Source organism: Terrapene carolina, unplaced genomic scaffold (assembly GCF_002925995.2).
Source record: "Terrapene carolina triunguis isolate 2854851 unplaced genomic scaffold, T_m_triunguis-2.0 Scaffold67, whole genome shotgun sequence".
NCBI classification, from domain to species: domain Eukaryota; kingdom Metazoa; phylum Chordata; order Testudines; family Emydidae; genus Terrapene; species Terrapene triunguis.
This window is the reverse complement of record NW_020664418.1, coordinates 6,699,991-6,714,603: the sequence shown is the minus strand read 5'-3', so window position 1 is coordinate 6,714,603 and position 14,613 is coordinate 6,699,991. Positions and strand designations below refer to the sequence as shown.

Sequence of the window (14,613 nt, the reverse complement as noted above, 5' to 3'; positions counted from 1 at the left end):
CATGATTGAACTACCCCAGCTGCTCCATTGGTAAAAGGGGTGCTTGAAATCTCTGCCCAGTGCTGGCCCCAGGCACAGCGGCTCCCATTGTATGCGGCGGGACCCAGGTGGGTCCCAGGCTTCGTTTCCTGGAAGCTGAGCTTGCAGGAGAAGTTCGACTTCTCAATAAAATACTTTATGGGCCTGTCTCGGTCGTGCAGGTGACTAGCTTGCAGCTGGGTTATAAAGGGCTTCCAATTGTCCTTGCTAGCTCTGCTTTTATAGCTGCCTTGGAGATCTTTATAACCTTGTACACTTACCGGTAACATTAATTTAGTGCTTAATTATCCTTGGAACAGCGCTTGCTGGGATGTGAAGGAGGGTCCCTGGTGGAGCATAAAGCTTTTGGCTGGATTCATGGTGCTCCTTCCAGCAAGCTGAGCACTGCTGTGCAGATGCTGGCTGGAGGCTGGAGGACCAGGATTTCTTCTGTACAGACACGGCTAGTGCTAGCCACTGCCACTAGAGGAATAGAGGTGGTGGGCTCGGGTGGCATCAAGGAACTGCATTCCCTGGGCCCCAGACCTCTGCTGAATGTCCCAGGGGAGTGCGTGGGGAGGGCAGTGACACGTGAGCACTAGACAACACTCCTTGCGGAGCGCTAATGGAATCTTGTCCAGCTGTGGTAAGCTGTGATTTCAGTGTACAGTGGAGTCGCATCATAGGCGCATTTAACTTACGCGATTTTAACTATATGCGCTCAGCAAAATGAAAAAAAAGAGAAAAATAACAATTTAAATACTGTACCTGTAGTGCGGGCGATTCCGCCCGCCATTCCACTCAATGAGCGTTTGACTATACGCGATTTTCGCCTTACGCGCTGACTTCAGAACCTAACCCCCGCATAAGATGCGACTCCCCTGTAGTTACACGGGTTGAGTGTGGGAGGGCTGGTCTACACTGGGGGGGGGGGATCGATCCAAGATACGCAACTTCAGCTACGCGAATAGCGTAGCTGAAGTCGAAGTATCTTGGATCGAATTACCTGGGGTCTACACGGCGCGGGATCGACGGCCGCGGCTCCCCCGTCGACTGCGCTATTGCCGCTCGCTCTGGTGGAGTTCCGGAGTCGACGGTGAGCGCGTTCAGGGATCGATATATCGCGCCTTAACGAGACGCGATATATCGATCCCGGATAAATCGATTGCTACCCGCCGGTACGGCGGGTAGTGAAGACGTACCGACTGTGATGTAACGCTGACTCAGATCCAGCATATGCCCTCTGCTGGAGAAGGGTGGACATGTACTGAAGAGCACTTGCTGAGACAGTCCTGTTTACTGAGTCCATAAGTCCCAAGCTGGAGTGCTATTGCCTCCTCTCAGCGCCAAACATACATCTGTGGTGTCTGGCTTCACTCTGGTATCTGAGTGTGGGTGGCCACATATCGTTCCATAGCCCCAGCCCGCCTCTTCTTGGCTTGGGTGGCAGAGCCTGCTAGGCGAAGGTCCCAGAATCCTGACCTGTGAAGATAAAGAGGTTGGATACAGACCCTTTGTCCTCCCCAGGGTCCTGCTCTATAGACTGTCCGAAGTGGATAAGCTTATTGCAGGGAACACCAGGTGGCGCTTTTATAGTCTGCCTTGGGAAGACATGCTGTGTTGTAGCTAGATTTTGGTGAGGCGAGATTCTGGGGACAGCCAGTGTCTTGTGAAGAGGGAGCTGCTTGAGCGTCAGAAGGGATTTTTGTGTGCCTTGAACTCTGAGAGTTAATTCCCGAGGCAGCATGGCCCTCTGGGAACCAAGCATTGGTGCTGAGCTGAGATTCTGAGGGGCTGATGTACAGGTAAATAAAAAAATTACACTTGGAATTTACCCAGATTTCACAGCACTGATTTCTCCTCTCCTGAGAAGCTGCAAGATCCTGGACTCCTGCTGCCTACCACTCAACTGAGGGCAATGCTGGGCTCAGAATGGAATATTTATAAGAAGAAAGGGCACCACTGGCTGTGAAGAACATGTATCTTCCCAGACTTTCAGCATTTCCTCTTAGAGCACTAAAGGAATGTGAGTGGATAGGACTATAACTGCCCCAGTTTTGCAATTTTCTATATGGGCTTGAACACAGCTGTTTATCCCTCTTTAATCCTCTCCCCACCCCCAGTAAGATTCGCAAACTCATTTCTCTTGAGCAAGGCCAAACTTCTAAAGCAAGTGTGCAGCTTGTCGGCCAACCCACTGCAGAGCTAGAAGGAGCCCCAAGGCTTGTCTCCTTTGAACCGAACTTCCCAGATGAAAGTTCTCCTGCGATAAGACAGGCCATGGCAAATCTCTGGGCTCATGAAGTTGTGGGTGGTGCTCTAATGGGGAGCAAGCTTCTATCTGCACTATGCAGAGACATCCCATTGACGCTGCTGTCCGGCCTGCCTGCTTATAGGGTTCCACCCTCAGACTGCTCAGCCCGTACCCTGGATTCTCTCTCCGCAGACCCTGGACAACAGAATTCAATGCCTGGAGAGAAAGCTTGGTTGGTGCATTCTCAGTAGAGCACACAGCAGTGGGCTGTGTAACTGACTCACTATTGAATCCATTGCAGTTCATCATGTGCAGCCCTCTTGAGGTTTCCCTTGGAAGTCGTGGTGCTTTCCTGCCACCTCCATGTGTTTGTCCAATGGGCAAAATAATGATATGGCATTTACTCCCCCACATCCTGTACCCAATGCCCAAGTCCAGGATTCTCTTCTCCTTCAGCAGGCTCCAGGGCAGGACTCTGGGATCAGAACTGTCCAGCGTTTTCTGTAGCTGGCTGGCAGCCCTTGCTCTGTGTCTCATGCATTTTGATGTGTGTGCTGTCATGCTGCTCTGGCATTGTACCCAACTTTTCTTTCTCCTCCCTCCCAGTGGAGCGAGCTTGCACCACAGAACTAATTGCTGGGCAAATTAGCATGTAAATGTAAACAACTCATTTGATCCAGTTTTGTTTCTTGGGCGAGAGGGGTGTATGTGTGTGTAGGGGAGGCGGGTGTTGGGTTTGCTTCAGGTTCTTAGTGGCAGCAGCAGGAGCAGCAGACTTTGCTGTGGCAGGACATATGTACATGTGTCCTATATACTCCACTCTCCTTTCTCCAGCAGCGGCCAGTGCCAGATACGTGCAAGCCACTGTAATTGACCTGCTTGTGCGATACCCTGCAGAGCCATGGGAAGAAATCCCTTCCTGATCCCTGCAGGCGACTGGCTGTTTCCCTGAAGCCTGAGGATTGAGGGGCCTTTTTGTTTTTAATCCCAGCTCGTGTAACCACAGGTACTCCTGTATTCTCATTCCTCAAACAAAATCCAGATCTCTTGTGACCAAAGCTACTCCTAATGATCAAGAAATTCGAAGACAAAATGGATGAAGAAAAGAATCTGCCTATTTATTTACTACTTGGCTGCCTCTGACAGATCCGCACCCAGGTCTGCATCTTCCTTTATTTAAAACAAACCCAGTGAGCTGTTTATTATTCAGGAGTAGCCCAAACACTTCCACTTTGTGTAACACCCCCACATTATGGGCTGCCAGCAGGCTTTGAACTTGGGACCCTTGGCACTAAAAGCACAGGCCTCTGTTACCTGAGTTAAAAGAAAAACTTCATTAGTTGGCACTAGCAGGCAGCTTTTTATCTTCTGTTTGGACCAGCTGCTAGAGGGAGCAGTCCGCTTAGCCAGCATATTACACTGGCTGTAGAATTGCTACAGTATTTGGGCCATTGCTGTACCATAACACAGTTCTAGCTCAATTCCTCCCTCCCCCCTGTAGATCTCGGTACCTGACCCATGTGTGTATGCCCCAGGTTAGTTTCCATGGCCAGACACCACCCCCAGCCTATGGGTGGCCCACTGAGGTGCATGCCAGGACGTGTGTGAGTACCTCTGAACCTGTGGTGGGAATGTGCCGTGCCTGCTTCTAGCACTGCTGGAGTTAGATTGCAGGGGAAGGATGAAGCAGCACCTGAGTCTACTCTCTGGACTCCTAACACGAGACAGATCAGCATCTGATTTGAATGTATTAGTATAATTTATTTAAAGGTTAATGAAGTGTTTTATGGAGCGACTCAACCGGCTGCTTTCCTGCCTTGCCTGCTGCATCCAGAACCATGGCGGAAAGTGGCAGTTAGAACATCCAAGGATCCAAGTGGCCTGAGAACACTACACGGTTGTACAGCTGCTGTTGAGATGACTGAGAGGCTGCAGCTGGACTAGTTTGACAAGCAGTCACCTGATGTACCACTAGCTAATCTAACTCTAAAGCCCCATCACCATGGGCACAAGGCCTAGGCACCCTGTAATAATACCTAGCTCTCACAAAGCCCTTTTCACCTGTAGGTCTTGAGGGAGGTGAGAATCCATTTTATAGATGAGGAAACTGAGGTACAGAGCGGTGAAGCCGAAGTTCAGGCAGCAGACCAGTGGCAGAACTGGGACTAGAACCCAACTTTCCTGAGTCCTAGTTGATACTCTATCCACTAGGCCATGCTGCCTTACTTAAAGCCCACTTCAGCCATATGGGATGGAGTGAGGAAATTAGCAGCTGGGAGAAGCATCTTTGCAGATAATTGCTGATGGGGAGGCACTTGTAGCATATTCTAAATAACAGGACCAATCCTCACACTATCTTCCCCAGCAAACGTCACCAGAACATGCAGCATATCCCGTATGATGCTCTGCAGTCTCTATTGCTCTGCTATGCTGAGAGCTAGAGTATGTTCATCTAAATACTATCTAACAAACCCTGAAGAGAGAAAGTTAAACATATTAACCCAGTAACATGAACTGTGGTTAAAATACTGTCACAGCAAACAACTTTCCTCTATCTAATTTATACAGACACACATCTGCCCCTGCCTTCTCATCTTCACTCACTCTTAGGATAATTTAGGTCTTGGCTGTACCAGGAGCGACTCCCCCTCCTTGTTGTTAGCGGCTTGGACCAATGCTGCTGTGAAGACTTTTTAGCTGCAAGCATAGGCAGGACCAATCCCTGGTCAGCACCAACAGCTGAGCCTGGCTTTGATCTCAGCTGTACATGCTTTGGTCTTTAAGGTACTTGCAATTAAGCCATTTTCAGTACTGGTTCAGGCAACACCCACTGCTCAGGTAAATGGGGTCGAGCTAAGCTGGCAGGATGGGGACTCTGGTACTTGGCTGGCCCCCATTACCATGTTATTGGAATACTTCACAATCTAGCATCCCTGGGAGGCAGGGCAGGGCTGTTCTCATTGTACAGATGGGGAAACTGAGGCACAGAGAGGGAGTGACTTGCTCAGGGTCACACAGGAAGATGATGGGAGAGCAGCAACTTGAACCCAGATCTCCCTAACCACTGGGCCATCCTATCTCTCACATAGAGAACCCACTTGCCCTGCAACTAACTGTGGGGGGCTCCATTCACCAGGGCTGCTGAGCCAACGCTTTTCAACATTATTAAACCCACACAGATTTTCCTTTTGAGCTGAAGTTTATGGTTATAAGCAAATTATTTGTGATTATGCAAATTAGGCTATTTGCATAAACATTACACAGAGGCTGCACAAAGCAGTGACGGAGAGAACTTAGAAACCAGGTGGTTTTGAATGGTTCTTTGCAAACCGCAGTTCACACACTGGGTTTTTTTTATTGCTACATATATCTGGGAGTGACTCATTCTCTCCGTTGGCTTGGTTCAAGATCTCTCAGCTGAACGAGTCAGCTGCAGGCCTGGCGGCCATCCCCGTTCTGTGTAACGTGTGCACCCATGACCCCACGATGGGAGAGTTTTTCTCACCAGTCATTGTGTTTGACTGAGGTAGTCTGAAATGCAGGTAACTGGCGGAGGAGTCAGCCTACCCCACCTAAAACCCCCTCTGCCGTGGGGAGAGGAGACCCTCTGAACGGACTGCCTTTTTCCTTAGTGCTCTGGGCATCAGCTAGCCTCGCCCCTTCGTGCAGAGCAGGATAGGGATGGGTGATAAAATCAGACTCCCTCATCTTTATCCCAAAGCCCCCTTTGCTCTATTTCTGAGGTGTCCGTAGCTGGGCTGGCTTCCTGGCCGCAGGAGGTGCTGCGCGGCCACCCGTTCTGGTGAGATTTCCCACTCTGCTCTGCACACTCATGGCCTTGGAGACGAACCCTGACTAGGGCTGTGTCATCCCCACTGAGCCACCTCCACCTTTTTGCGGGCTGCCTATCACCGCAGCAAGGGGGACTGTGATAGCTCCTGAGCTCCGGGGGGCACTGAGATCCCCCCGGGCTCTGGTCTGGGGTCATCTGATGCACTCAGGCATCGACTCAGTACATGCCTAACTCCAAGCATGTGAGTTGTCCCGTTGAAGCCAGTGGCAATGCTCCCCAGCTTGCAGTTCGGCGTGTGCTCCAGTACCTTGCTAACGGGCGAGGCACAGGACAAAGAGCCCCTCAGTGTCCCTGTCCCACCAAACGCCCTTCCCATAGGAGAGGAACCTGGAGCCAGGGCATAGCTTCTGGCGGCCCCCTGGGATGTGCTCCCCCCTCTCTCTGTGGCAGCAGCACTGACCATGGTGGCATTTCCGTTTTTCTCTCTGAAGGCCAGCACCTCAGCTTCCCTGCTGTGGCTCTCTGGGTGACTGTGGGACTCGCTATCTGCATCTTGGGGCTGCTGGGCGCCCTGGCTTACGTGTGCCGGAAGAAAATTCGCCAGAGCTGCAAGGAAGAGGAAGAGAATGCAGGTAAGGAACCCAGAGTCTGGCGCTCCCTCTCGTGTGTGTGTGTGGGGGGGGGGGGGGGGAGGGGGGGGGTGGAGGGGTGTGAATTCTCAGTCTGTCTGCTCTGAGCCCAGAGGTCCCGATTCAGGGTCGCACTTATGCATGGACTTGAGTCCCTCTGAATTCAATGGGCTCGGCGACTCCTCCGCTGGGGAGATGTGGACAGTTTCCGCTCCCTTTGCCCCAGCGTGCATGAAGCACTTTGGGATCCTTTGAGGAAGAAGATGCTGGGCACCTGGCAGATCTGATGCCCATCTCCCTGGCTGTGACTTCCCTGCTGAGGGCAGTGTAGATGTTGCTGGCCTGGGAGGAGCCGGTTATTCCAGATGTTATTGACTGGGTGGAGAAAACCTCCTGAACTATGGATTGCCACCACTGGCATGCACCTCCAAGGATGAACCCAGCTTCAGGGAGTTCGCCCTGCTGGGGGCAGCTGTAGGCGGTGGAGAATGCAGAATACACACAGTGCCGGGGGAAACTTCACCACTCAAAGGCCTTTACCTGTGTCAGTGAAGGGTGAAAGGCTCTGCTGAATGGTGAGAAGCTCTGTATGCTTGAGAGGATTGAGGGGTGTTAATGTGGCTTGGAGCAGAGCTGCGGGGGGCTTTGCTAAGTGAGAGGCAGTAGAGGCAAAATTCTCCCACCCTGCTTGATGGATGGTCGTAAGCAGCCAGCTCCACTATCCCCAGGCCTGTGACATGGCCAATGGGGAGGTACCAGCATGTGCATGTGCATGTGTGTTTCACTGCTGCCTGATCTCAGCAAGGCTCTGTCCAGGAACGTACCCCAAGGGCTCTCACTGCCCTCTGGGCGGGCAGGAGGTTTGCAGACAGCTTCCGGCAGGAGCCTGGGTTAGAGTGAATTTAGTGAACTTAACTGTGAGCAATATGGGGTGTAGGGGGTGGGAAGAACCTGTTCTGTGCAGGCTGGTGCTGCTCAAACTCGCACAGTGCACCTCCTGCCTGAGCCCTGGAACCCCACCCTCTCTGCCCTGGCCTGCACACCCCCTGCTGTTCCAGTGCTGGGGCCAGCGCGTCATAGCCCTGGCCCCTCTGCTGTGCCAGCCCGCTCAGCTGCGGCTGAAGGTTGGGGTGCACTGGCGGAGCTGGGTGTGGGAAGGTTGCCATAGCGCTGGCCTGCCTTGTACCTGACTCCATGGAGAGCTAATGGCCTATTGAGCTCCTGTGTGCCACCAGCACCCCCTAACTCATTTGAAATAGCCTATGGCATGTGCTCTGCTTTCCTTACCCCCCACAGGAGGGGCTAGTCTCCCCCTCTGGGGGACCCAGCTATGCCAAAGGGGTGCAGCCTCCCAACTCCAGTCCCGTTTGCTTTTGAAGTGTCTGTCTTCCCCCACCGGCACTGATTGCCTTTGCAATCACCATCGCCTCACAGTGGGGGAAGGAAACAATTGCAGATGAGCCGCATTCTGCCGAATCAACCCTCTGCTGGGCTGCACACCACCTGGGGGCAAGGGGTGAGAACGAGGCAGGCCAGTCCAACCACCCTGTGCCATCAATCAGCGGGAGGTGATGGAAGATCAAGGAGCCCATGTGTACGTGGGGATGGTTGTGGTGCCCGGTTTGTGTTGCAGGGGGTTGTCTGGTAGCCCTAGCCAATGTGTTGCCTGTGCTGATATTGCAGTACCATGGGATGGAGGCCCATAATACAGGAATGGGCCTGCCCACAACGCTCTGTGCCTTGTGTGTATCTGCTGCTCTCCGGACATGTGACTGCAGCATGTGTAGGGATACCCAAGCATGCTTTGATCAAAGCTCGGGGTCCTGCAGGGGAAGGGCTAATTCCAGCTGCCACAGCATCACTGCTGGATCAAAGCCAGCTTGGGTCTGTCTACGTGCGCCGCAATCACACATTTTGATTGCTGTCTAGACATACCCATTGAATGGCCAGGTGCAGTGCCCCCATGTGGCAGAGAAGAGAGGGGGCTCATTTGTACTGCTATTGAATTCAGGCTGCTCGACCCAGACAGGATCCTGTGGTTTGCAGAAGGGAGTGCTGGGGACTGCAGCACAGCAGGGGACTGAAACACCCGAGAATCCTGCCAGGCCTCCAAGGCACCAGGAGAGCAGGATGCTTACCTGGCGCAGACCCCTGCCTTCTCACAGTCAGGGACTGCATTGTGAGAGGGCCCCAGGCTTGCTGCCCTCCGTGTGGCCCAGACACAAGGCAATTGAATATGAAGTCTCCTGGCACTGACGAATGGCCCTTTCAATCAATAGCAATGGAGATGTTGCCAAGGTGCGGAGAAGTCTCAGGGTGAGCCCCTCTGCATGGCTCTCTGGCTTCCAAAAATGGCACCATGCCTCGGAAGTTAACACAGCCAGAATTTCCCTGGAAAGTAGCAGTGCTGGAGGGCTGCCATGTTTGAGTGGCTGCATCCCTACAGACCCCTGACTTGTTAGCGCAGCCACATGCATGCAGCATAGCAGACAGAACCCAGCACACTGGAGTGAAAACAGCTGCTGGCACTAGCAATAGGGCTTTTAGCTTCTTTAGGCCTCCAACCACTAGAGGGCAGTGGTAAATACACATACATTAACCAGCACTTTCAATAGCGGGTTTACCTACAACTCAGTGCCAGCTGGGTTATGGATAAATTCACAGCCTGTCGCAAAAAGGAGAGAGAGGGAAAAAAAAGAAACCAGGGATGGGAGGGGGGGAATTGCCCATCAATAAAACCTGTGAAAATGTTTAAATGTCAGTAAAAATTGGCAAAATAATCTAAGAATTCTTACCCCACCTCCTTAATCCTCTGCCATGAACTTAGCAGAGAACTAAATAAAGGCACAGAGAGTGGAAGCAAGGAGTGAGTTTCCCATGCTCCAGCACTGATTCCCTGCTCTAAATGGACCAGGGAAAATCACCCAGCAGTGATGGATTCTGTAAATGACACACTGGGTTCTTTAGAATGGGAGTTCAGGCTCTTGGGTGCTGGGCTCTGCACTTACTTGAGGTGAGCCTTAGGGAGGCAGTGTGGCCTAGTGGTTGGAGCACAGGACTAGGAAGACCTGGGTTCAGTTCGTACCTCTGTTACTGGTTAGTTGGGTGATCTTGGGCCAGTCACTTCACTTCCCCAGGCCTCAGTTTCCCCATCTGTAAAATGGAGATGATGATACTTCTTTGTAAAGTGCTACATGTAGAAAGTGTTTCCAGCTGTGAAATGGGGAAATGTGAAAAGTCCACACCTCCCAGCAGGGTTGGGAGGCATAACTCATGCCAGGGTTTTGAGATCCCTGGATGAAAGATGCTGGAAAAGGGGCAAACTAGTGTTCCCACCTCTACCAGAAGGCTGAATCAAAATGACTGAGAAGCAGGTTTCTGGGTTACATGGCTGGTTTTTCAGTCAAGACACATTTAGTGGTACTATATTTGTGGGGGCGGCTGGGTGAAAGCTTGCAATGCTGCTACTACAAAATGGGACCAAAGAAATTGGACTACAGGATTTAATCCCTTTTACTGCGATGCCCCAGTTAGCCCAAACTGGGTTCCTACGCTCTGGGGTCGTAATAGATGCACCAGGTATCTCTGCCCTCCCCAGCCATGTGCATTCCCAGAGTTTGGACGCACCCCATGCTGAGGAGGGGTCCTGTGTTGTCCACACGTGTCTGCCTAACCCCAGCTATGGGGCAAGGACCCAAGATAGCAGCAGCAGTCTATCCCCTTGGATGCCTTGGAATGGATGCGCCTGCTGCAAACATTATGCATCTTCTCCCTGGGGAGCAAACCGAGATGATCTGCCTGCGGGGGGTGGGGATCTTTGTTGTTGAGGTTTGCAGCTGACATTTTGGAAGCAGCGAGGTGGCGCCAGCCAAGAGGCAGATGCTCAGAACCTGCCTCTCAATCTGGTCTGACATTTCTCTTCCCAAGCGACTCCTCACCCCACCCCCGATGGAGGAGATGTGACTTGCAAAGTGACAGTTGGCCAAGTGCAAACACACACAGGATAGTACACACTCAGGATAGTTCGCACATGCGGGTGTTTCCTTTCTGCACCCCTCCCCATTCTCATCTGAGAAGACATCACTAGCATTTGCCACCATGGAAATGTCAAGCGCATAGACACAAGGAAATAGCATGAGATACAGATGCTATATGCTCTGCCTCTCATGTTCCTTTATCCCTGCCCGCGTGTGTTCAGCTTGGAAAGAATTAATTAAAGCCCTGCTGATGTCTCGCAGAAAGCACTTTGAAAGCCCCTGTTTGAAAAACCGTTCTCACCCTTGCTCTGTATTTTCTGCATCCTTGTCCTTTTCCCTGCTCTTTATTTCTGAAGGGCATTTGTATGAAAAGGGGATCTTTGTTCCTTTAAGTGCAGTTACACATTTAGAGTGGCTGTAAAACCAGCTTTGTTGGCATTCCGTACTTATTGTCTCCCACTGGTTCTCCCAATGGGCTTAATTTGCCAAGGCAAAAAAAGGTGGTTTTTTCTAGCTGCCACCACTGCAAACTCCACCCGGGCATGGGAAGTTTGGCTGGGTTCTTTCCTCCTCCTCCAACCTTGGAGCCAGAGATGAAGAAGATTCTACAGACGGAACTTGCTTCATGAGTCTGTTGTTGCACAAGCAGAATAGAATTCGGCTGGCTCTCCTGGTAGGTGGGCTGCTTCTACATGACTGATGAGAATGATTTTTGCCAGTGAAGTAAGCAAATCATGATGAACGGTCAAGAGAAGGTAGACAGGGATCATCTCCTACACAAGAACAAGGGGACAATCAATGAAATTGTTAATAGATTCCTAGGTCAGAAGGGATCATTAAGATCATCTAGTCAAATCTTCTGTGTAACACGGGTCACAGTTATTTTTCATTTCTGCTGCCCTGGGATTTAAACCCAGGACCTTTGCCGTAACCCTACACAACAGGGCCAGCCATTTTCTTAGCTTCTGTGGCAGATTAGGTGGGATTTGAACATGCCGCCACTAGCATACACAGCAAAAAATGTTTCATTGCTCCACCAAATTAAAAGGGCAAATTTATAACTGATAAAATGAAATCCTTTTTTCCACACAAATTTGACTGTATCGTTTGATTGTGGAACTCTCTGCCACATGAAATTGTTGAGGCCAAGATCTTAGCTTGTTTCTAAGAGACTGTTATGTCTACATGGATAACAAAAATATGCAAAGTTATCTTAGTTAATGCTAACAAATTTTGGAAGGGATAATACACCTGGTACTTCAGCCAGTTTCTCTCTGGTAGAGATCAGTGTAAATTGTAATGTGGGGGCAGATTATTTCACAGCTGTTGTGTGGGGTTCTTACCCCTTCCTCTGGAGCAGTTGGCCACTGTCGCAGACAGGATACTGGACCTCTGTTCTGATCCAGTCTGGCAATCCCAATGCTCCTAAGTGCAATAAGTGTAGGCAGGGCTGGCGCAACCCATTAGGCGACCTAGGCGGTCGCCTAGGGCACTACAATTTGGGGGACGGCGACCGCGGTGGTATTTCGGCGGCGGGACCTTCCGCCGCCTCAGTGGGGGGTGGCATTTCGGGGTGGGACCTTCCGCCTCCTAGGGCGGCAGAAAAGCTGGCGTTGCTCCTGAGTGTAGGTTGCCCTTGGGGGCCTGTTAACTTTGGTAGTGCCCCTTTAACGGTGCATTAGTCTCATGGAATAGACGTGGAGTTTGCTGGCCTGTTTGCTTGCTACATGAGCCTTCCAGGGCTGATGTGGGACCCTGGTGACGTTGCCATCTCGGCATGCCCCGTGCCATTTCAGCAGTCTGGCTGCTGGGGTGGGGCTGGGGGAGCGGCATGCCCTGCGAAGGACCCAGGGGAGGGAAGGAATGCGAGGGATGCTCTCTGGGACTTGTCAGGATGGATTCCTGCGGAGCAGCCGGGATACACGTCCAGGGTCTGTTCTGTTGAGGGCAGGTGCAATCCCATAGACACTCCGAGGGGTGTTACAAGTGGTGGGTCAGTCTTGAGTGTAGAATTTGCAGGGCCCTGCCAGGCAGCACCAAAGCAGGGTGATGTCACAGCTTGGTTGTGGCTTAGCAGCGTCAGCACAAAGCTGCGGAGCCAGGAGCTCCTGGGTTCTAGCTCAGTGTCTCTGATAAGGACTTTTCTGTGGCCGTGGGTGAGTCAGCTAGGAGACAGTCGTTATAGCGTGTCAGTAGCAGTGGCCGATCGCCCTGTGCGGAGGCAGTGTTACAGCAGGCTGTGCACATGTTGCAATGGCATGATTCAGTCCTGCCCTTACGGTGCCCCACAGGACAAATACTAAGGGCTGGAGACTGCACAGCCTAGTGTGACTGTCGTGTCCTGCTGCGGTAGGCTTGGAGTGAGGAGGATGAAGGTGGCATGCTGACCTCGTGGATCAGTGGATTCACATGCCACAGTGTGCATCATTCAGTGCATACATGACTGCTTATGCAACATGTGTTCATGTACCAGTATCTGCAGGCAGAAATGCGCATATGTGACGTGTGTTCCAGTATGTGCTCACGATGTGTTGGGTGCATGGAAACAGAAGGAGCATATCTTGGAGAGCAGATGCCAGCGATCGGAACTCTCCTGAGTCTAGGCCCCTTTGGAGCTCTCCAGACCTGTCCTCTCCCCAGGTCTCTGCTTGGGGATGCTGAGCCTTGTTAAGCCACTCAAAGAGCGCAGCTCCAGATGGCAGCTCTGCTATAAATAGGGGAGCTGGCGGCGGGAGAGCCTTTGTTTGGCAGCCAGGCGTCTGTGTCACGTCAGACTGATTGGTGGGTCTCCTCTGCACTCCAAGGAGAGGGGATCACACTTATTGGTTGCTGCTTCAGCCAAGGCCCAGCTCTGCACTGGGATGGGGAGAGGAATGGCCATAGCACCAAAGCATTGTGTAGACTGCTACAGTGCATAACAGCTAGGACAGGACAAGGGTCTGGGGCTGGGATCACAGGGTCCGCAGCCTGGGGCTGACTGACCAGCTGTCAGAGGCTAAAATTGCCTTCTCTGCAGGCTCCTCAAGGAGAGTCCTGTACACACAGCTGGTGTCTGCCCCGTCAGACAGACACAACCTGTAAACAGCCTCCCCCTTTCGTGTTAGCTGCTAATGAGCCATTATCCCCAGCAAGTTCCTGCCTGTCTCATCCGTATCAGAGAATGTACGCCCATCACTGTCACATATAAATGCTCCCCTCTCCCATTCCCACTGCAGGTACACAGGCTCCTGAGGGCTGGCATTGGGCTCTCCTCTGCTCAGTCCTTCCCGCTTCAGATAATGAGTGGGGGTCCAGGGCTGGGATAGCAAGAGGGGCTGTGGGCCAGGATTGAGGAGCATCAGCAAAGCTGTGGGGGCAGGGAAGGGCTGGGATAATAGGGCTGCAGGTTGGGACCTAGGGGAATCGGCAGGGCTGGAATAGGCAGAGGGCTGTGGGATGGGACAGGGGACCATCCGTAGAGCTGGTCTGAGACCCTCCCCTACCAACCCTTCCCCATTTGCTCAGTGATTTCTCTGCGCATCTCCGGAGGCTTCATGCACACATGGCTTTTGTTTTGCAGGGATGGAGGAGCAGAGTGAGGATGGTGGAGAACCCAAGACAGGTTGGTGAGATCTCAAAGCCCACATTTTGTGTAGATGAACAGGGTGGGGGCTGGGGCACTGAATTTCATGTTGTGGCTGGGATTGCTAAAGGAGAAACCAACGTGCATGCTGGGAAGGTAGGTCCTTGTGTTCCCACCCCAGCCTCTTGCATCAGTTCCAGGGGGCACCCCGTGGAGGGGGCTGGAATGGATGGTTGGGTCTGATTCCTTCCTGCACCTTCCCACTGGTTTCTGTGCTCCCTGGCTTGTTTCTTACTATCCACCTGCTTGGTCTTAACTAGGGTTGCCAGGCATTCGGTTTTCAACTAGAACACACAGTTGAAGATGGACCCTGGTCAGCA

General features: G+C 52.1%; 1 protein-coding gene across 1 annotated transcript in view; it reads left to right on the top strand.

Moving 5' to 3' along the window:
- The window catches only part of CD276 (CD276 molecule), a 71,710-nt gene extending 57,430 nt beyond the window's left edge, over positions 1-14,280 (top strand). The window contains exons 5-6 of the mRNA XM_029910734.1: positions 6,557-6,697; positions 14,231-14,280. Coding sequence (XP_029766594.1) covers positions 6,557-6,697; positions 14,231-14,280 — 191 coding nt within the window. The remainder of the gene's footprint in view (positions 1-6,556; positions 6,698-14,230) is intronic.
- The last annotated feature ends 333 nt before the right edge of the window (positions 14,281-14,613 follow it).